General features: G+C 37.4%; 1 protein-coding gene across 3 annotated transcripts in view; it reads right to left on the bottom strand.

Annotated features, from left to right (window-relative positions):
• Positions 1 to 24,100, bottom strand: part of ARNTL2 (aryl hydrocarbon receptor nuclear translocator like 2) — an 82,428-nt gene that overhangs the window by 1,830 nt on the left and 56,498 nt on the right. For all 3 annotated transcript variants that reach the window (XM_017507062.2, XM_017507063.2, XM_037730894.1), the window contains 11 exons: positions 23,598 to 23,677; positions 21,741 to 21,833; positions 19,797 to 19,914; positions 18,864 to 19,007; positions 9,727 to 9,967; positions 9,132 to 9,238; positions 8,821 to 8,971; positions 7,841 to 7,899; positions 6,969 to 7,077; positions 2,767 to 2,845; positions 836 to 944 (listed from right to left, as the gene is read on the bottom strand). In XM_017507062.2, the coding sequence (XP_017362551.1) occupies positions 836 to 944; positions 2,767 to 2,845; positions 6,969 to 7,077; positions 7,841 to 7,899; positions 8,821 to 8,971; positions 9,132 to 9,238; positions 9,727 to 9,967; positions 18,864 to 19,007; positions 19,797 to 19,914; positions 21,741 to 21,833; positions 23,598 to 23,677 (1,290 nt within the window). The remainder of the gene's footprint in view (positions 1 to 835; positions 945 to 2,766; positions 2,846 to 6,968; positions 7,078 to 7,840; positions 7,900 to 8,820; positions 8,972 to 9,131; positions 9,239 to 9,726; positions 9,968 to 18,863; positions 19,008 to 19,796; positions 19,915 to 21,740; positions 21,834 to 23,597; positions 23,678 to 24,100) is intronic.

The following is a 24,100-nucleotide window of genomic DNA, read 5'->3' as shown; positions in this document are numbered from 1 at the left end:
CACTATACTCTTGGACTTCCCAGTACCAAGAACTGTGAGCCAAATAATTTGTGTTTATTACAAATTACCCCATCTGTGGTATTCTGTTATGGAAACATAAAACAGACTAAAATAACCATGTCACTCAGTTTACTTGATCTGGAGTTTGCATAAACATTGTTAAAATGAATGATTACATCTTAAACATTTTATGACTTGCATCCTTTATGAATTCTTGGTCATTCTTGAGGATAAACATTTTTTCCTAGATAGAAATACCTTGGTTTTATTTAAATTGTATATTTACCAATACTCATAGCCGATTCCATTGATAACTGAATTCTTAACGACAGGACCATTAAGTAGATCCATTTTAAGATCCAGTATAATTATTGTTATTTAGAATTTTGAATGAAAAAAATATTTATTTATTTATTTACTTATTCTTTTTGAGACAGGGTCTCACTTTGTCACTCAGGCTGGAGTGTTGAGGCACAATTACAGCTCACTGCAGCCTTGACTCCTAGGCTCAAGCAACCCTCCTGCCTCAGCCTCCTGAGTCGCTAGTTTTATAGGCATGAGCCACCATGACTAGCTAATTAAAACAATTTTTTTTTTTGTAGAGATGTGTTGTTGCTATGTGTGCCAGGCTGGTTTGAACTTTTGGCCTCAAGCAATCCTCCTGCCTTGGCCTCCCAAAGTGCTGGGATTACAGGTGTGAGCCACTGTGCTCAACTGAGAAAAATCTTAGTTTTAAAACTATCCACTTCTCTAGGAAATTCCTGTGCCCAAAAACAATGATTAAGAAGGCAGTTTTGATAAACAAAATGTTCAGCAGTTCACAAAGAAAACTCACTGAGAAGTGGCTCATGGCTGTGGATAGCAACAGTACTCTGGTTTTGCCTGGTAGCCTCTAGCTCTCCCATTTCAGAAGGACTTGGTGGAAACAACTCCTTATTTGACATCTGAAAAGACAGCCAGAGTAATAAACAGTGAGGTTCCTACCAGAATAAGATAAATACCTTTTTGTAGTTATCAGACACGGGCCTGCTGTCAGTGCCACAACTACCACCATCAATATGGAAGCTTGCTTTTCCCAAGTACCATGTGCCAAGCTCTCCACCTGCATCGTCTCATCTCATTTCTCAGATACCGTGAGGCAGCTATATTACAGATCATGAATCTGATGCCTGAAGAGGATAATATCTTGCCCAAGGTGCTGAAGCCATGATTCGAACTCAAGTCTACCTGACTCCAAAGCCTGCATTGTTAAGAGCCAAAACTGAAGGTACGTATCTAAGGAAAAGTTTTGGATGAAGAAGTCCACGACCACATTAGTGGTCAAAGTTATTTCTGTTTTTATAAAATGATGGCAAAACTATACCTTATATAAAACTACTATGGGAAATACTTCTTTGGAGTGGGAAACATTAAACCAAATGCTGTTACTGAAAAGTTCTTATACTGTTATATAGTTACAGGCCAAACAATCTAATAATCCACGTAGCTCATAAAATAGGAAATCATTTGCCTATATTGTCTTATTGACATGCTTCTATCTATAGAATGCCTACATAATGTACACTACTTAGACATTTTTACTACAGCCTAAATCTGTTTCTCGCATACTACCTTGCACAAAATGGATACCCAATAAACATGTGCTAACTGTAGGAATAAATGAATAATAAAGTAGAAGACATGATACTTGTATAAAAAGATATGACACATATATATAAATATATATATATATATTTTTTTGCTTTTACACAGTTGCAGTCTGCGCTCAGGCTAGTGCAGTGGTGTGATCATAGCTCACTCCAGCCTCAAACTTCTGGGCTCAAGTGATCCTCTTGCCTCAGCCTCTGGAGTAACTGGGATTATAGGCATGTACCACCATGCTTGGCTAGTTTTTCAAAAAATCTTTTTTAGAAAGGAGGTCTCACTATGTTACCCAGGCTGGTCTTGAACTCCTGGCCTCAGGTGACCATCCTGCCTCAGCCTCTTGAGTAGCTGGGATTATTGGCACAAGCCACCATGCCTGGCTCTGATATTTGTATTTTCAAGTTTCTGTTTGTCCTGGTCAGATAAAATTTCTCTTTTCTCCTGTAGTCTTACACTGCTTGATTTATATACCTGCTTTAGAGCTTTTTGTTGTCTGTGCTAAATTAGAATTATATTGTATTTTAGTCTTCCAAATAGCACTAGGTTTAGTAATTTTTGTATATACAATAATGCATTTCATATAGGTAGTATCTGTTCAACTGAATTAAGTAATATATGTATTTATCTTGTGGCTTCTATTTTTTTAACCTTTTTTTCAAAGCTCAAGGTATACATTTAATCTACTGAATTGGAGCCTATTTAATAACAATATTAAGAGCTACCATTCATTTTTGAGCACTTACTGTGTGCTCGGCACTGTTCTACGAGTTTTTGTTTGTGTATTTAAGCACTTAATTCTCACACTCCTCTAGGAGATCAGTGATATTATTATTTCTACTTCACAAATGAGAAAATTGAAGCACAGAAAGTTTAAGTAACAAGCCCAAGGTTACGTCCCAGTAAGTGTCATAACTTGGACTCAGATAATGTGCTTCCAACAACTTCACTCTTAACTACTATTCAACAAAGTCACTTAAACATCACTGAGTGGCCAAAATGAGTTTTCTTTTTTTTTTTTTTTTTTTGACAGAATGTCTTCTTTTCTTAAAAGAAATAATTAACAAGGAGCAAATTTTATTGTTCATTTATTTCATGAATATTATCATTTACAAGTATGCTTACATTCCTGCAGTTTATGGTATGAGTAGCTTTCATTAAATCTGTTGGACTTGAATCATCAAGGGATGAAGAAGACCGTAACCTTTAAAAAGTGAAACAGAAAACATTTTTTATTTTTACATATTTTAGAAGGAAATTTTCTCCTCTAAATACATAATAATCTACTGATAAAAATATAGTGAGGAAATTGAAACCGAGTCTCATAGTAGTTTTCACATTTAGACTGACTTACTAGGTGCCAGACTTATTTGTGACTATGGAATGCTGAAAAACACTCCATAGTAAATAGAAAAATAAAGCTCTGAGGTAAAAACTTTTGAGTAAATCATATCACCTGTCAAAACAGCATGTGGTAAAATAGTAGAATAACACAGCATAGTTTCAAACAGATGCCGGTGTCAAAAATCAGCTCCTCCTCAGGATACTAAATGGCAGAACTGAGAGTAAGGGAAGGTTTGCTAACGTTTTGGAACCTTTTTAAAGTGGAAAATGTGCCATATTTTTACTATAATAGGTCATTCTCAGGTAAAAATCAATGAAACACATACATAAAGAACAAAATGGTATAAACACAATCTTTGTCTTTATGTGTTCCCAAGAAGGCAGTTGACATTGAGGTGTACAATACAATGGTTTAATGTACATATACATAGTAAAATGATTGCTGCAGTTAAATAAATTTACATATTCATCACCCCCCCCCCCAGTTATCTGTGTGTATGTGTACGTTGACAGCACCTAAAACCTACTCTCCTAGCAAATCTTCGGTGAATAACATTATTAACCATAGTTAGTTCTCATGCTGCCCATTCCATCTGTAGGCTTATTCATTCTACCTAACAGCAAATTTGTACCTTTTGATTTCCTTCTCCCCATTCCCATGCCCTCCCTGCCTCTGGTGAACACCTATCTACTCTATTTTTATTTAGTCAGCTTTTTTTTTCCCTGACATTCTGCACATAAGAGATGATGCAGCACGCTTCATTCTGTGTGTGGCTTATTTCACTTAGCATAATGTCCTGTGGGTTCATTCATGTTATCACTGTTTATAATTTGAAACTTCTCTTTTTTCTTAGTCTAGCTAATGGTTTATCAATTTTATCTTTTCAAAAACCCATCTCAGTTTCGTCAGTCATTTCTATTGTTTTTCTAATCTTGATTTAATCTGTTTCTGTTCTGATAATTTCCTTCCATCTGTTGACTTTGGATTTAGTTTGTTCTGTTTCTAGTTCTGGAGGTGTAAAGCTAGGGTTTTTTTCTTAACATAGGTATTTACTGCTATAAACGTCCCTCTTAGAACTGCTTTTTACTGCATTCCATATGTTTTGATATGTTGTGTTTCCATTTTTATTTGTCTCAAGTTTTTAAATTTCCCCTTTGATTTTTTTCTTTGACTCATTGGTTATTCAGGTATGTGTGGTTTAAATTCCACATATTTGTGACTTTTCCAGTTTTGCTCGTTATTGACTTCTAGTTTCATAACACTGTGGTCAGAAAAGATACTTGGTAAGATTTACATGTTCTTAAATTGTTTAAGACTTGTTTTGTGGCCTTATATATGACCTATCCTGGAGAATGTTCCATGTACACTTGAAAAGAACGTGTATTCTGCTGCCATTGGATGAAGTGTTCATGTCTTTAGTGTTGTTCAAGTCCACTGTTTCCACATTGATGTTGTTTGAATGCTCTATCCATTGTTGAAACTGAGGTTTTGAGGTCCCCTGCTAATATTGTATTGCTGCATATTTGTCCCTTTGATTTGGTTAATATTTGCTTTATACATTTAGGTGTTCCAATGTTGACTGCACATACATTTTCAATTGTTATATCCTCTTGAATTGACTCCTTTATCATTACATAACGAGCTTCTTTGAATCGTGACAGTTTTGCAGGGTTTGTGTGTGTGTGTGTGTGTTATTTAAGACGGGGTCTTGCTATGTTGCCCATGCTGGAGTGCAGTGGCCATTTGCAGATATGATAATAGTGCACTACAGCCTTGAACTCTTGGGCTCAAGTGATCCTCCTGTCAGCCATCCAAGTGGCTGGTGCTATAAGTGTGCACCACCATGCCCAGCTTAGTTTCTGAATTAACATCTATTTTTTCTAACGTAAGTATGGTCACCCCTACTCTGTCTTGGTTATCATTTGCATGGAATATCTTTTTCCATCCCTTCACTTTCCATCTCTTCACCTAAGTGTATCCTTAAAACTAAACTGAGTCACTGATTGGCAGCATACAGTTAGATCTTGTTTTTTACATCCATTCAGCTAGTCTGCCTTTGATTGAATAATTTAATCCATTTATATGCAATTACTGATAGTAAAGTGCCTACTAGGCCATATTGTTCACTGTTCTCTGTCTGTTTTGTAATTCCTTTGTTCTATTCTTCCTCTTACTGTCTTCCTTTGTGATTTGATGATTTTTTTGTAGTGGTATGCTTTAATTCCTTTTTCTTTTTCTTTTGTGAAAAAGAACTTATTTGTAGTTATTAGGAGGTCTACATAAAATACCTTATCATTATAAAAGGACATTTTAAGCTGATAATTTAACTTCAGCTGTACATAAAAACTCCACACTTTCTCTCCACATTTTATGTTACTGATGTCACAATTTATATCTTTTACGTGTCATATATTAACAAACTATTGCAGCTATAATTAAATACTTTTGTCTTTTAATGTTTTTATTAGAATTCAAAGTGATTTATGTACTACCATTACAGTATTAGAGTATTCTGAATTTGAATGTATTCTTATCTTTACAGAAAGTTTTACACTTTCATTTGTTTGTTAGCACCCTTTCAGTTTAATGTGAAGAATTCCCTTTAGCATTCTTGTAAGGCACATCTCATGATTATTAGCTTCCACAGCTTTTGTCTGTCTGGAAAAGTCCTTATCTACCTTTCATTTCTGAAGGACAGCCTTGCCACATGTAGTATTCTTGTTTGGCAGAGTTGTTTGTTTGTTTGCTCTTTACTTGCAGCACTTCGAATAGATCATCCCATTCTCTCCTGGCCTGCAAGGTTTCTGCTGAGGTTTCTTTCTGATGCTTTCAAAATCCTTTCCTTCTTTGACTTTTGAGAAGTTGATTATAATGTGTCTTGGTAAAGATCTCTTTATATTTAATCTACTTTGGGTTCTTTGAGCTTCATGAAACTGGAACCCCTGGGTTGAATGAATATTCCCTTTACTGAGTTTGCGGATTTTCCTTTTTTTAAAATAAGCTCCTTGCCTCTAACTTTCTCTATCCTTCTGGGACACCCACAGTGTGTACACTGGTTTTCCTGACAGTGTCCCATAAGTCCTGTGGGGCTTCTTCACTCTGGAAGTCCTATTTTGCCATCTTACTGGCATCTGATGTCACCCCGTTCATGTTTTAAAATCACTACCTATTCACTTAGCCTCATGGAAACTACCTCTCCCCTCATCTCTTTACTATTAATCTTCTGCATCTTGGCTTCCTTCATATTAGTTCCCTGGGCAAAAATCTGTTATTTAAGTCCCTCTACTACCTGACTTTACGTTAGTTAAGACCTTGACTGCTCACCAACTCAATTCCTCTCTCAACTGAGTCCCCTTGTTTTCTGAAGCCCCTATGATTTCTTCTACATTCTTACAATTCCGTCTTCCTGTTGAAAAACAGCTTGTATCTGAAGTTATTTGAGTTGGCTTTTATGTACCTTTGTGAATTTTAAAGGTTTTTTCTTTTTTTTTTTTTTAAGATGAAATGTTGCTCTGTCACCAGGCTGGAGTGCAGTGGTGTGATCTTGGCTCACTGCAACCTCCAACTCTCTGGTTCAAGCGATTCTCCTGCCTCAGCCTCCTGAATAGCTGGGATTACAGGCACATGCCACCGCACCCAGCTTATTTTTGTATTTTTAGTAGAGAAGAGTTTCACCATTCCATGTTGGCCAGGATGGTCTCGATCTCCTGACCTTAGGATCCATCAACATTGGCCTTCCAAAGTGCTGGGATTACAGGTATGAGCCATTGTGCCCAGCCTAAAGGTTTTTTTTTTTAATGTTAGTATGATTATTTCTTGTAAAATTTCTATCTTTTTTTGTTGCTACTGTGAAGATGATAATATTTTCCATTATATTAAACTAGCTATCATTTGTATATAGGAAGACTACTGATTTTTGTATATTGGTTTTATAAATATGATATTTTTACTTTTGAAAATATTTGCAGCAATAAAACATTACCTCTGTAAATCCAGAATTTCATTTGCAATATCTGTTCCAATACTACCAGCACCAAGTACTGTTCCAGTAGACATTCCAGGTACACTCATACAAGATTGTTTAGAGGATTCTAAGTAACAGCAAAAGGAAAAACTCAACTGAGGACTTTTTCTTTCAATTCAAATAATTTCACACTTCTCTCCTTAAAAGAAACAGACTAGGTGCATCCAAAAATGTTAGAAAACATTCATCCTTGTATTACATATGTAATTCGTAATGCTCTTTGAATCAAATGTGTGGGAAGTCACTGAGGGCACAATCGTGACTTGTAACCCAGGAGTCAAGTCTCTTTCAACTTTAATCTCCACACTAAAGCCAGAGCAATACTACTTCAATGTTTCTGAAGATTTTTATTTTTACAAATAATACATTAATATTCCTGTGGTGAAAAACTAACACAGATAAGCAAAAGCTCCCCCTAATACTTCTCATTAATTTGTCCAAGAGTGTCACAATTGACAAGGAACAATGTTAGCTGCTAGGGCTGAATAAGGGATAAAACATCATTCCTGCTCTTAAAGAACTCAGTCTACTGGAAAGCAAGTTGAATGAACAACTAATTGCAGTACAGTGCAAGATTATAACAGAAATGTAAGCAAAGTACTATAGAAATTTCAAGGGGGATATGGTAGTACCTCTGGGAGTTTAAATGGGATATCTGTTTCCTGTTGAATTTAGTCTCTTCTAAACCAAAGCTGGGATTCCTAGAACCCAATCTGTAGAACTCCTTTTAATTTCACCTTCAAATTTTCCCCTCTCCAGGACAGAAAAATATAATAGTCTTAACAATATATCTCAGTAATAAGTCTTTCATCATCTGAAACTAAACTTACCTTCTGATGATTGAGAGCTACAAGGAAAAAATGATGCTTCTCCAGGCTCGCTATGCCCCCTAGAATTAAAAACACCATAGGTGATTTAATTTTCTAAGGCGAAGGAAACTGTTATGGCAGCTACACTAAGCTCTTTTAATTTGTCAATTTGTGGCTCATTTATGTTTTATATACACATATTGTTAAGATCTTAATGTGGTAAGTATCATGGCATTTGCCAAATGCCCCATCCCCCTATAAAAGACATGTTCTCACAGTAACAAACTCTCAGTTCACATACTAATAAAAAGTAGGCAAAGATTACTGGGATGGGTGATAGGAAATACTGGAGGTATTAAACTTTTTGGTTTTTTTTAAATTATTTTTCATTCAGAAATGTAGATAAGAAAACAACTGGTTCAGGGAAACCTTACAGCAATTTCAAAGAGAAACTTACAGAAAAAAAGTACGACTTAGAACAGGGCCATCCTAGCCTACTATAAAATTGGGAAAACTTGGCTCTCCCTTCAGGCTAACACAGCTACAGAACAGGGCTTGATAAGCAACACCTAGGCTGGATTTCTGCTCTCCCCAACCCTGGGCCTGCCTACACAGACATGTGTGGCACCCCAGGCTTACAAGATGTGCCTAAAAATGATGCGGAGGACAAAACAATTTCTTACAACAGTGCACAGTAGAAGTCCATATCCGCATTGTTTACCTAATGATCATGGAGGGTAGGAAGAAAATGCTTGAATGAATGCCTTTGCCCTCAACATATTATATCCAGGAGGAATATATTACAAAAAAAGAAAACTTTCAGCTTAATTCTGAGAACTAATGCCAATGAATAGTAAACGAATTACTCGAAAGATAAATATCAAGTTATAATAAAAGGCCAGAGGATCATATAGTTTTAATGATTCAGCAAGATGAGAGGAGAAAAGGAAAGATACTCATTTGAAATTAATATAAAGGTCTTAACATAAAAAATTACTTACAAAACTAAAGTGTTGACAGATACGATATATTCCAGTTCTTTTGTCCAAGGATTTGTGAAACTAAACCATTGGCTTTTTAAAGTTACAAAAGAGCCATCTTTTGCTCTGAATTTGTAGGAATCTGTAAGTATTTTCTCCTTACTCTGTAGAACTTAACGAGAAAAGATAATTATCAGCATAACAGTCTGCCACTATAAAAATCAATGTTGTGAGGATTCATTAAAATTTCAAATTTCACAGGAATGGGAAATTAAGAGTGAAAGCTGTCATTTTAAATTCCCCAAAATGTATTCCGCTTGATGCATACCTACCTGCTTTGTGCTTGTCAGTCAAATTATTATGGTCATCTTGATGAAAATATTCATAACAAGAAGTTCCCAAAAGTTCCTGAGGCAGATATCCTAAAATTGCTGTTGCCCTGGTTTTAAAATTGAAAATAAACTTCAGAAGTGGTGAGTGTACTTCCTCCCAGAATACTGTAGGCCCACATGTGGCCAGGAGAGTAAGGAAGTGCATGGGGACCCATGCACATCACTGGGCTGCCCTTGGCTGCCCTAGACCCAGACTAGAGCTGTAACACAGAACAGACACCCAGGCATGAGGCCTCCACCCGATCCAGGCTGCGCTCTTACTAGCTTTTGCCAGTAAAATCGGGGCCACAGACCATGCCCAGTTTCTGCACCAACTGGCTAGGAGACACTCTTCCAAGTTTACATGTTAGCTTAAACAAATTTGCTGACATGTCCATATCCTTATTTCATTTAAAGTTTCTTTTTTGTTCTGAAAACACACACACACACACACACACACACACACACACACACCCCAGCAGTGCTACCAAGACATGTCTTTAATAGTTTCAAATATCCCGTTGAAATCTAATCATTATAACACGTAAATGTTTACCTTTGATCTACATAGACAAATTTTCCATTCATTGCAAACCGGGTTATAAATTCAGTTGGTTTCACATTAATCTCTCCACTATTCTGTGGAACAATATATGGCTGTAATCTTCCAATGGCTACAAGGCAGGTAAAATTACTGTTGTCTTTCTTACTGTTCCTTTCTTCTTCCATTCCAACAATATTTGGAGGCCAGCTTCTCAAGTAACCAGTGCAGTGGACAGTATAGAATTTCCTATGCTCTAATTCAAAGATTTTTAAGAAGGACATTTGGATCATTATAAACAAATCATTAAATTTCTTACATTGACATCTATAATAGTCACAATTGTGCTATAAAATGCTCTTTAAATATGCTAAAATATGAAAGGGGAATGGTATTCCATTGAAAAGATATCATCAATTTTGTTTATTTCATGACTTTATTATTAATAGGTTATTTTCCTCAGGAACTAAATTGTATGTGCTACATGAAAAAGTGAACTGGTTGCATTATTTTAGGATTAACTAGGTTTATGACTTAACATATTTCCGAGTCCATTTTTTAAATTACAGTAATTTACTTCTGTCAGAAAAAATTAAACCTCATGCCCCATTGTAATACTGTTTTCAGCTTAAGTTTCTTGATATATTGTAATATAGTGTAACTTAGATTCAAAAGTATAAAAAGACATTTAAGTCATTATGCATAAATTCTTAAATTTCTTATGTTAGAGCTTACATGGTCAATAATTATATAAGGTTATTATAGATTATAGAAACATCTTAAAGAACACTTGGAGAAATTTATAATGGAAGATATAAAAATAAAATAAACTTCACTTTTTAGGAAAATCCAAAGCAACTAACTAAGAAGACTGTCAAGCATGTCCACCAGAATAAAAAATTGGAAATAATCTATATACTCCAATATCATGCTTAAGCAAAAAATGAATCCAACACTGGCATAAAAGATGAGTAGGAAACAGATTATGGCATGCCATAGAAGTGATTTAAAGGTTCAAAAGTAGGGGAAAACTCTGATAAAGATTATTTGAAACAGCTGTTTATGATAAGATTTAGAAAAGATTAGAACAATCAATGTTTTAAATTGGCACTATTTGGTAAAACTGCCACCACAAAAAATCCTTTAAGGCTGGGCACAGTGGCTCATGCATGTAATACCAGCACTTTGGGAGGCTAAGGTGGGTGGATCACCCGAGGTCAGGAGTTTGAGACCAGCCTGACCAACATGGTGAAACCCCATCTCTACTAAAATACAAAATTTAGCTGGGCACAGTGGCAGGTGCCTGTAATCTCAGCTACTTGGGAAGCTGAAGCAGGAGAATCCAAGGAGATGGAGGCTGCAGTGAGCAGAAATCATGCCATTTGCACTCCAGCCTGCTGGACAAAAAGAGGGAAACTCCAATTCAAAAAAAAAAAATACTTTAAATTTTTTTCTAAATAGAAGATGACATGAACTGTCATATAAGATAGTAGCTAACAATAATAGAAAAGACTTAGAGAACACTTTCTGTGTCACGGTCTATTTTAAGTGTTTTAAACTTATAACTCATTTAATCTTAATAGTTCTTTGGGATGTTCTTGTATCTCCGTTGTTTTAGAAAACTGAGTTAATGGCAAAGTCACAGCAGGTACAGGGTGGAGCTGGGGTTAAAAGGCTGGCTCGAGAGTCTACTTTCTAAACCACTAATGCTACACAATTTGCTGATAGTGAGTGCTCTGTCGCCAAAGATGTTCAAATAGGAGTTGCCTGGGTGACAGAAGGGGAGGGGCACAAAGGTGCTCCAGCCAGAGGGAATAAGCAATGAAAACTGAGAGTGGTCAGATGCGGCTGAAGCACGGGCTGCAGCGGGGAAGGCTGGAAAATAAAGCAGGAACAGAAGGCAGGTTGTAAGACATCCATAAAACCTTGTATCCAACACCTAGCAAACACCACTCCCTTCCCAGGCCACAGACACTCTAAATTACAAAACTCCTTACCTCTTCCAACCTCAAATCCAGTCTTTATCACCTATTATTTCTGACCCTGTTTACTGGTGCCACAATCAACCCAGGCAGTTCAAAGAGAAATCTGGGGGTCATCCTAGGCTCTACCTCCTCCTAACAACCTCCCCTTTCACCTCCCCCTAACAACCCAGATACTGCAAATGAGTTAAAATTGACTAAGTATGAATAAAAGTTTTCATTCATATTAACAAAACTAGAGGGCAGTTAAAAATAAAAGGGCTTATACATCAGGTTCGGCATTTCTGCAAACTTACAAATGATACTGACTAAAAATATTCCACTCCACTAAAAATGCAGACTTAAGAAAGTCTATATTTTTTATTTATGGAATCTCATTACATAGAACCTAGCCTGTTACATTTATTTTTCTCTTACAACAGGTTACTATCTGTATTTCCAAATCAAACTGTCCCTCGATTCTCACTGTGAACATTTATTCAGTTAGCAAATTTTTAGTTGGAATTATGTAATTCTATCAACTGCAATTCATTTGATCAGTGATCTAAAGCTTTTTAAAAAAAAATTCCATTCAATCCATTTCCTGTTTAGAAAAGAAAAAGTGCAGCTTGCTGCCAGAGTAGTATTCTCAGGGCAAATGGGAAATGGATTAAAAACTCTTATCCCAAACATTCTTTAGATTTTTATCTAAATATTGGAGTCATGAGGTCTGATCCTTGCCAAACTATTTACTTACACCAGCTCCACAGGCTAGGTTCAAGTGTCATCTACTCCATGATTTCTCAAAAGTGTGTGTGGGTGAAGTGAGGGAGAAAAAGCCTGTATTACTCCAACACTGCCTTAATTTACAGGACATCCTTCCAAAATCCTTTACGAAATTTTTCCTCAACACGTTGAAGGCTGGGTCTCTCAACTCAGTATCTTGCTGTCTTCATTTGAATCCTTGAGGAAGTAGATCCAAAACAAGAATTCAAATATAATAAATGTATTTGAGGGGTGGTCCCAGGAAACACTGGCAGGAACTGGGAAGTGAGACAGGGAAGAGAAGGAAACTAATAAACCATCTGAAACCTGTAAGTTCCTAGAGCCACAGGCAGAACTGGCTCCAAAGATCCAAGGAAGAGGTCAGGCAGAGTCTTGCCGCTGGTCTCCAGAAGCCAGTGGCACACCCTGTCTGCAGTGGTGGGTGCTGGGGGTATGACCCATGGGGCACTGACAGATGGCATCTGCCACACGTGCACAAGAAACAAGTGGATTCTGGGTGTACTGTTGTACTTCTTCCTCATGTACAATTATCTTACAAAGATAAATTTAAGAAACACCTAAGAGATTTGATAGCAGTCATCCATCCTTCATCAGTCTGCAATTTCACAAGTTCAGATACTTAATTGTCTCTCTACCTTAGAAGCTTTTTCAAAGTTTGAGTCCATGACATTAAAGTTTGATTCAGGATATAAATAATTTTTTAAAACGTCAATGTTGTTTATTAAAAAAAATATTTTATTATGGAAAATCTGAAACATAAGGCAAAATCAGAAATAAACTTTGGGAACTCATCTTGAGAAACCTTGAGAAATGGCCGGCCTTTCCATAAATCTTAAATTCAACTACCAATTAGCATAAAAAGGGCTGCTGGCTAGTCTTCTTTAAGTTTAAATGTAACTGACACGTTATGGTAAAAGGGAAAAAAACACCTTTACCAACCACAGGCTTTCATTGTTAATAGTGTGGAGTCTTGAAACACAGTGACATCCAGCCAGGCGTAGAGGCTCATGCCTATAATCCCAGCACTTTGGGAGGCCAATGCAGGCGGATCACCTGAAGTTGAGGGTTTGAGACCAGCCTAACCAACCTGGAGAAACCCCATCTCTACTAAAAATACAAAAAATTAGCCAAGTGTGGTGGTGCATGCCTATAATCCCAGCTACTTAGGAGGCTGAGGCAGGAAAATCGCCTGAACCCGGCAGATTCCTTTGGTTCTCAGGACAGAGCCTTTTCAGATTTCTTTCTCATGAGAATTATGGTATAGAAAATGATCCAAGTTGTCTGCTATCTGAGGTTGAGCTGCCACAGCGAAATAGCAGAGTTGGCAGCTTCAACAACAGGAACTTCTTTTCTTTCAGTTCTGGAGGCTGGAGGTCTGAGATGGAGGTGTCAGCAGGGCTGGGTTCTGGTGAGGGCTCTTTCTGGCTTGCAGACATCTACCAACTTGCTGTGTGCTGACATGGCCATCCTTTGCTCACTGCATTCATGCAGAGAGACAAAAAGCTCTCTGGCTCCTCTCGATGTAAGAAAACTAATCCCATCATGAGGGCCCCATCCTCATGACCTCATCAAAACCTAATTATCTCCCAAAGGCCCAGTCTCCAAATACCATCATGTCGGGGTATTCACATATGAATTCTGGGGACACAATTCAGTCCATACCATTTGCTAAAAACTTCTTGAGATAAAATCTAAAAAATATGTTGAAATTGCTTCCTTAGGTAAAACAGAAAGCCTATAATGTATATTCATTCATTGAATTAATAACTTGTTCCTGTGGATCTGAGAGTGGTTATGTGGTCAAAGGAACAGGAACAAAAGACAAGAGGATCGTCACTTATGCCTTCAGGAAATGTTTATAGAATGTCTACTGTGGGTGAGAAACAACAGATGGAAATGCAGCTCTCACTCTAGTGTGGGAGGCAAATATTAAAAATATTAAGCAATTTCAATACAGTGTGGAAGGGCAGCAAATATGAGAGCAGCTCAGGATTACTAATGTGGGTAACCTGGGACTCAGGCCACCAGAGTGGGGAGGGTATCGGGGATGATTTCCTGGAAACAGGGGATGCCTGAGCTTTAATGTCCAGGGTCTGTGGACAGATTTGTGTGTTGCAGTCAGGCATGATGGCTCATGCCTGTAATCCTAGCCTTCTGGGAGGCTAAAGTGGGAGGAACACTTGAGGCCAGGAATTTGAGCCCAGCCAGAGCAACATAGCAAGACCCTATCTCTACAAAAAATTTTAAACTTAGAGGGATGTGATGATGCATATCTATATAGTCTCAGCTACATGGGAGGCTGAGGTAGGAAGATCATTTGAGCCCAGGAGTTTGAGGCTGCAAGCTATGACTGCACCACTGCACAAGTGTGTTGTGTCTGTAATTGTTACAAAGTGAATAGCACCAAAAAACTGAGTAAATAATCCTCCAGTATTCAAAAACTACTATTAACTCAGCAAAGATGTCACTCACATCACACTGTCCACTACCTACTTATTAGTTTACATATTTCTTGGCTGTCTCTATTATATAAGGGCTGTCTCACATAAGGTCCACCAGAGCAGTACTTCTCTGCCTATTCCCCAGTGTGTCCCTTGCATTTGGTATAGTACCTGGCACACAGTAGGCACTCAATGAGCTGTTCATTTATTAACATCTATTGTTGTCAGACCATGATCTCGGGTTTATCCCATTTTCCCCTCAGCACAGCCAACGTGCAGGGATCCTTTTAGAAATAAGACTGTGATAGGAGATATAAGAAAATACAACTCAGGGAGGAAGCTTTAGCCCCACGCTTGAGCACTGCTGTACAGGGCACCCCTACTTTCCATTTCTCACACTTTCCGAGAATCTTGAGAAGAGTCTAAAGCAGTGGCTGTGAAAGTAAGCTCTCTGGATTAGCAGCATCAGCCACACCTGGAAACTTCCTAGAAATACACATTCTTGGACCCCACCTCAAACTGATTCTGTATTTTAAAAATCCTTCCAGGTGATTCCAATGCAGGCTAAAGTTTGGGACCCATTGGTCTAAAGGTGTAACTTAAAATGTGTTTCTCCAGTGAACCTAAATTCTCCTGAATATCAGGGAGGAGTTCAAATGGTGATAGTGGATTTGTTTGGAGGATCAGGCCACAGGAGAATGGGGTTTTGCCAACAGGTTTCTGAGTGGAAGCTCAGCCTAGATAGATGTATTTTCAACTTCAAGAATATAAATTGTTTGCATGTGGATATTGGTTTGAGAAGGCTGGGTAAGTTTACTTACGTCAGAAGAGAGAATGAAATCAGGAGAAGTGGCAGGAAGAATTAGATTAGGTTAGAGGGGAGAAAATGCAGAGGCTGAAAATCAAGCCTGCAGAGGTGCACGCTTTAGCAGAAAAGAGCAAGATGATGGGGTAGGTAGCAAAGGGCAAAATCAGGTTTCACAGAAGTACAGGGTTACAACGGCACCAATCAGATACCAACACAAACATGACTAAAATACTAAGTCACTCCATGTGGAAAATCTCCCAGAAGAAAAGACAATGCAATCTGGTAATCTTTAAAACACTTACAAAATTTGACCATGCTAGCCTCTAATCGATTTATAACTTGCAACAAACATGACAGATTTCAGCCACCTTACAGTGGTTGCACTGGCTGTCAGGTTTTCACTCATACAGATTTCTGTGTAGATTTGGTGATTTACACATGATTGGACCCTTATGGACAGATTAATTAGAGGTGAACCCTAGAGGTGAACCAACACCATGTTGGTTCACCACCGGCTAAAGCCTAAGAGTAAAACATACTACAGTATGACTCCTCAGACCATCCACACAGAAGGAATATTCCTGCCACTGGGGACTATTTTCACATTACATGGCCACATCCCAGCTGGTCCCTATGGTAATACCAAGATGACTGATGTGGGAAGGAAGGCAGAGAGAACAGGCACTCTGGTGCAGTGACAATAATGGCACCTGCCATCCCAGGAGTTTAGGTGGACTATTTCCAATAGTGTTTTTAAGAGCTCCTAACATCGGCTGTCACTATGCCGGGAACCAGGCTAAGCACATGATGTGTATTAACTCATTTAATCCTTATAACAACCCTGAGTGGAGTCCTATTATTCCCATTTTAGAAATGAGGGGAGTAAGACCCCGAAGGATTCAGAAATTTATCTTAAGTCACATAGCAGAATTAGGATTTAAATCTAAACAGTTTGGCTCTAGAATCTACTCATTTACCTGCTGCAGCTAAACCACAGAGTCCTGTCAATATTCTCATGTTACAGATATGGAAACTGAAGCTCAGAGGGATTAAGAAACTTGCTTATGATCACACAGCTAGCTTGTGGTAGAGCTAAAATCTGATCCCCACTGGTTGGATTCCACAGCGTCTTTACCTCCAGTTCAGTTGTGACTTCAAACCCAGGAAGCTTCATATGTGACATTAGACAGCTCTCCACCACTCAGAGCCACCGGCAAGAGGGAAGAAACTGATGGTCCTTAAACAGATCCCCCTGAGGACTGCTGGTTCATTTCCATTTTTGTTTCTTTACAGTGTAACACAGAGTAGGGGGTTTATGGCTGATTGTGAATTTTACCTATTTGACTTTCTGCAAGTTACTGAATCTCTCCAAGTCATTCATCTTTGATCCTAAAACAGAGATAAGAAAAGTATTTTCTGGGCCAGGTGTGGTGGCTCACACCTGTAATCCCAGCACTTCAGGAGGCTGAGACGGGTGGATCACCTGAGGTCAGGAGTTCGAGACCAGCCTGGGCAACAGGGAAAAACCCCATCTCTACTAAAAATACAAAAAATTAGCTGGGCGTGGTGGCAGGTACCTGCAATCCCAGCAACTTGGGAGGCTGAGGCAAAAGAATCACTAGAACCTGAGAGGCAGAGGTTGCAGTGAGCCAAGATCGCACCGGTGCACTCCAGCCTGGGAAACAAGAGCAAAACTCCNAAAAGGATTTTCTGCTTGATTTACATTTCTGGTGGCAATGTAAATTAGTTCAGACACTGTGGAAAGCAGTTTGGGGGTTTGTCAAACAACTTAAAACAGAGCTACCATTTGACTCAGGAGTCTCATTACGGGGTGTACACCCAAAGGAAAATAGATCATTCTACCAAAAAGACGTATGCACTGTATATTCACTGCAGCACTGTTCACAAGAGCAAATACATGAAATCCACCTAGGTCCCCATCCATGGTGGATTAGATAAAGAAAGTGGGGTACATATACAACATGGAATACTTCACAGCCATTAAAAAGAATGAAATCGTGTCCTTTATAGCAACATGGATAGAGCTGGAGGCCATAATCCTAAGCAAATTAATGCAAGAACAGAAATCAAATACCACATGTTCTCACTTATAAGTAGGAGCTAAACATTGAGCACATAAGGACATAAACATGGGAACAACAGACACTGTGGCTATTAGAGCGGGAAGGGAGGGAAGGGAGTGTGGATTGAAAAACTACCTACTGGGTACTACGCTCGCTACCTTAGTGCAATATACCCATGCAACAAACCTGCACGTGTAGTCCCTGTATCTAAAATAAATATGGAAATTTTTTAAAAAGAATAGTGTTTCCATGAGGATTAAAACACTTAGCAGAGTATCTGGCACAGGGTAAGTATTTAGCAAATGGGTATTAGCAATGATCATTTTAGGTGTTTGTCAATAAAGATTCTGACCAAAACTTGTAAATAAATTGAATTTTGCAGCTTCATATAAATATCCTTTTAAAGAATACGAGAGCAAATCCCATGTTGAAATTTGCCTATGGAATTGTATATCTAATAGCTTAATATGCTCTTAGGCAAAAAAGTTATGAGATATTTTGTAGTCCCTGAAATTTCCCAATTAAGTTAAACGGATGACTATTTGATCAACTCAAAAAGGAAACATCTGCAAGACAAATCTAGCAAAGGATCATAAGAAAGCAAATGAGGTATTTACCAAAGAATCACCATCTCATAAAAAATTAAAATAATACCTGGAACATTTTAAGAAACGTTCACCAAAATTGGTAAAATCAGGCTCTTGTACTATGAAGTTTTTTTTTTTTTTTAAAAATCTAACTCTTGTATTTTAAAAAGTAATAATGAAGTTTCATAGCAAAAGTTTCATTTCCATCTCTTGTCATTTTTTTTCCATTTGATACAGCCCAAACTACAATTTCAATAAACCATTGAAATCTTGGACAACAAAGAAAATATGTAATTACCTGATAAATGTAAAAGATACGATGAACCAATCTAAATAATTTTGGTTTAAAAAAATCTTATTTTAAAGGTACTTCTGGATTCAAATATTTCCCTTGATCATATATTTTATTTTTTTCTGTACAGAAAATATTTAGGATATTAATTTTATATCTATGCTTTACATCACTTGACATTTCAAAATGATACCTTTTTTCTTTGAGTTGGGTAAGCATTCATGCTCTTCTTTGACAGAGATTTTACAACTCTTTATCCGACAGAAAAAAGATCGTTTTGAGCCAGAATACACACGTGTCCTTCCAGTGTGGAAATTACTGTGAAGTTGCAAACCAGCTTTTGTAGCAGAAGGGGGCGAGAGAATAGGTGGAAAAGAATATGGACAAATAATTTTGAAATTTATATTCCTAACATTTTCAGATTACCTATTAAGGAAATCATTTTTTAAAGCAATGGCATAATTATACAGTAAACCCAAAAAATGTTATTTGACAAGCAATCACATTTTGATAACTTATAGACATTTGCAATTTATCTTTCTTTTTCCCCAAGCAGGGAAGAACAAAGTTAATTTAAGTAAAATGAAATAAAAATTAAATTAAAAAATGAAAAAACCCTCAAGGATTACAGGAATCAATGGCATAGTACATCATTGCTTTACACAATTATTTGGTACTAGGCATTTTCAAAGAAAAAAAAATACTTACACTTCCCAAACACAATTATACAAGGTCTTTCATACAGAAAAGACTTAATCCATATAAAAAATAGAATAATTGTCTTCTAGCATATAGCTAAATAACAGGAACTTTAGCAATTTTTTATCCAAAATGATACTTTTTTATAAAGATTTACTTGCATATGAAAAATAGCAAATAGAAAGCAATCATATTTTCCCGAAACAAATCATCTTCCTATGAATGCATTTGTGTTTGTATATGTCTGTATAAATATAGGAATTTTCTATATAGCTATATATATTTATTAACTATGATGTAAAGTTTACAAAATAAATCTCCTTTTGTTAAAAGCTTAGTTAGCCATTTAAAAAATATTGTATAGCTAAACTTTTAGGTGATCATTACATTTACATAAAATGATAAGCATACGGAAATGGACACTTACTTTTGGCATCTATTAGCTTTTCTCCTGGTGAAATATCAAAAGAGGAAAGTTGTTCCTTTACTTTGGCAACATCTTTTGGATGTAAGAAGTCAAATAAGCTTTGTCCAGTCAAACTAGCCTATTTATAAGGTAGACATTCATTTAAAATCAGTACCATAATTTTTCTACATTTTTTGATGCATACAATAAATGTCCTTTTTTTGTTAAAGGTTGATTTTTCTCAAGCTCAAAGATATGTCCACAACACTATGTGGCATTAACTTAGTGTTAAAAGCGGGGTGATACTTGTAGACAGAAAAAAATACATGCGCATAGAACCATACCTGGATATACACAAACCATATACAAACACTAGTTGCTAGTATTCTGCTAAATCTTGTAACGCTTGTTAACACATGTTACTTCTAAATGATTGTGATTTTATTTTGAACTTTTTTGTCCTTGTTAAAAGGAGAGAGATTACAACATAGTATAATATGGAAATCACAGAATATCTATGGTTTTATCAGACATTTACCATACTGTTTTAAAATTACCATATTATTGATAAGTAAAATCCAACCCAGAATACCTCTCACTTCCCATTCCACCACTAGCAATATGCACAGCATCCCCAGGTCTATGCCTTTGCTGATAAAGTCCCATCACTTAGAATTCATTACCCCTTCCCTATACACTAGCCACTCCAGCCAAATTGCCTTTGACTCCCTAGAGTTCCAAGACATCCTTCTCTCAGCCTGAAATGTTTCCTCCCCTTCTCTACTATACCTTGCTTCTGACAAGCCTGGCAGACATCCCACCTCAGGTGTGAAGCACTCCCTGACTCACAATGGCTACCCCTCTTCTGAATTCCTGTATTACCTAAGCCAACAATCTTATAAACAACAGGACTGATTGACCAGCTGATACAAGTAGGCTGAATTGTTTGGCAGTGAGATATTTCATTCTAAAACATACCATGTAGTTAATATAAGTCTATATCCAGAACTCTCTAAGGCAGATCAAGTTTCTGAATCTGAAAAGCTGAGGACCAAACCCTGACTCATGGGAATCTATATATGCTCCTGAGCAGCCAGTAAGTGTCTTAACGGTCTCTTATTGCAAAGTCAGTGTCCAGTAGGACTGGATTCCATGTCGCTAACTTGACACTTAAGTGCTGCCCTAAATTGTCAGTTATGCGTGTGTGTGTGTGTTCTATCTCCAGTTAGAACATGGAATCATGAGGTTTGTGTCCCCAGCTATAACTGGCTGCATGATTCATGGGTTTTCAATCCTCCTGTACATAGGCTCATAATATTTTCTTACTTCTGTTAACTCATTATCTCTGAACATCTTATAAACTAACGGGAGTTATTAAAAATCAAGGCTGTGATCTATCTGATTTCTAATGCTAGTTTATTCACTCACTTGGGTTAGTTTCAATGCTATAATTTTTGAGTTGCTAGTTTCCATTAAATGGTTTTAGTAATAAGGAGGTAAAGTAACTACTAAACTAGTTAAATGAGAAAGATGTATTTCAGAGAGTGTTGACAGAGATTAGATCAAAGGCTGTCATGCAATGCATGTGACTTAATAATAACCTAATAAGTGTCTCTTAGAGGGAACAGAGAAGGATGACTAACACTTCATACATTTTTACATATGATACCTCATTTCGTCTTTACATCTTGAGAGACAGGTATGATCATTTTGACTTTTTACATAGGAAAAAGCTGAGGCTCAGTAATATTAAGTAACTTGCTGAAGGTCAGAAAGGGAACACAAATGTCAGTAACAAAAATCCTTACTCTTTCCATACATCTTTCCATCTCTCTTGGAGTTCTAACTTAGCAGATCCTAATCTCATATCCCAGTGAGGAGAAGGCATTCAGAAAAAGAGCTTAAAAATATGTGTTTGTTCAAAATATTAAACATTGTGTGGAAAATATCCTCAGTTTTGGATACCTGATCGTAATTAAGTATTTTGGAGACTGACTTAGAAACGAAGAGAATTTTTCCTCTTTCACATCCAACCACAAATAGGAAGCCTTCTGCAGCCTAGGATTTAAAAAAATAAAAATGAATATTTTAAAATATTGCCTGTCTCTCATACACACACACACACACACACACACACACACACACACACACACACACACACATTCAGATTCTGAGGAAATTACTATGGCAATAAAACTAACAAAGTAGTCATGGAGCTGGTAAAATTAACTTTAAGAAATGTTCTTAAGGTACAAACAGATTTATAAAGAATGTCAAGTTGAAATCCCATTCTAAATTAATATGTTGGAGATGAAAAGTTCAGCTGCAGAATATTTAGTTGAGACGTTTCTTAAAACCTAAAATTAGGCCAGGTGTTGTATACGAGCCTACACACAGTACTAAATAAGCCTCTATCCCAACACTTTGGGGTACCAAGGCTGGCAGATCTCTTGAACTCACGAGTTCGAGACCAGCCTGGGCAACACTGGTGAAACTCTGTCTCTACAAAAAATACAAAAATTGGCTGGGCGTGGTGGTGCACACCTGTAGACCCAGCTACTCATGAGACTGAGATGGGAGGATGGCTTGAGCTTGGGAGGTGGAGATCGCAGGGAGGTGGAGATCGCAGGGAGGTGGAGATTGCAGTGAGCCAAGATTGCAGCACTGCATTCCAGCCGAGGCGACAGAGCCAGACCTTGTGTCAAATAATAATAATAATAATAATAAAATAAAATAATATTTACCAATTCTACTATAGTGCATGCAGAATAACAATTGCTTGTCGATGTGTTAAGGGAGGACTGAGCAGATTGGGGACAAGGAAGCAATGAAGACGTCGTACTGTATACCTTGTTATCATTTTTGAATAAAAATAAGGCATCACTGATTCTAAACTAAATTTTAAAAATTTGAATGTGTCAGCTACTCTCATAAGGTCTACCCAGCAAATCCCATGAAGCAGCCTCCACGGAAGTGGGTACGTATGGCCACATAGGATGGGCCTGGCACTCCTGCTGGGCATGCTCTGCAGGGCAGAATCAGAGTTCCATGAAGGTATGACTGACAAGCATGGAGATTGGTGAGAAAGCTTCAAAAGCAAACCGTACATTTTGCCACCCTCAAAAATCTTTTTTATCCACACAATATCCCTTGTATCCTTGCCATAAATGCTATATTTAAATTCAGCTGTTCAAATAAAAGAGTGGTGTTTTTAATTAAAGGAAAAATGGACAAAAATGTGTAAGAAGAATCTTTCTATTTAATTCTACTATGGCTTAAAACCTAGCGGCCACACAGCACATGACCAGGACGTTTATCACCTCTGAGGGCATGAGAAGCCAATCACATGATCATAGTTTCCATGTCAAATGAACCTCTAGACCGGTGAATCCGAAAAGCCATGCCCAGGAAGTGATGAGGAAAAAAATGTCAAAGCCCTGACTAACAAATCTAAGTAAGCAGTGACTGGCCTCCAAGGAGTCCAGGATCCTGAGGGAACAGGATGCCAGGCAGACGGCTTTGGAGGAGGTGGTGATCGTGGGGAATACATCCTGTGTGTGTGAGATGGGTAGTATAAAATGCTTGGCGAGGAAGATAAGCTTTGCTCCCCAGTGTGGAAAGTGCCTATCCTCTGTCTCTACTTTCATTAACACAAACTAGTAAGACATGGCTACTTCTCTATTTTGAATTTCTACATTAAAGGAAATGTATAATATGGAGTCCAGTAGGTTTGTAACAGGAAGAAAATGGAAGAAAGTCTGCCTCCTATTCAAACAGCAATGAAAAGACATATACAACTTAGACAAATATGTCATTAGTTACCTTAAGGATTAAATGTCTGAGCTCATTATCTTGAATAAATGACGGTTTATAATTATTTCCCACACAAGAATTTGTCATGCCTAAAAAGAAAGGAATCAAGAGTTATTGGAAATATAGTAGAGAGGGCAACATATTAAGTGCTCACTGAGTATTAGCAATGCTGCTGCTGCTGTTGGTATTTTCTCTTTTGGCACATTCTAAGACATTTTTTGTAATCATTTTCTTTTTTTAATTTTAATTTTATTTATTTATTTAGTTAGTTAGTTTCAGACGGAGTCTCACTTGGTTGCCTAGGCTGGAGTACAGTGGTGCAATCTCAGCTCAGTGCAACCTCCATCTCCTGAGTTCAAGCAATTCTTGTGCCTCAGCCTCCTGAGTAGCTGGGATTACAGGCATGTGCCACCACACCCGGCTAATTTTTGTATTTTTAGTAGAGACAGGTTTTCACCATGTTGGCCAGGCTGGTCTTAAACTCCTGACCTCAAGCAATCCACTCACTTCAG

The sequence above is a fragment of the Cebus imitator genome, unplaced genomic scaffold (assembly GCF_001604975.1).
Source record: "Cebus imitator isolate Cc_AM_T3 unplaced genomic scaffold, Cebus_imitator-1.0 Scaffold367, whole genome shotgun sequence".
Lineage (NCBI taxonomy): Eukaryota > Metazoa > Chordata > Mammalia > Primates > Cebidae > Cebus > Cebus imitator.
Note: the sequence above shows the minus strand (reverse complement) of the source record. Positions and strands in the feature narration are given on the sequence as shown.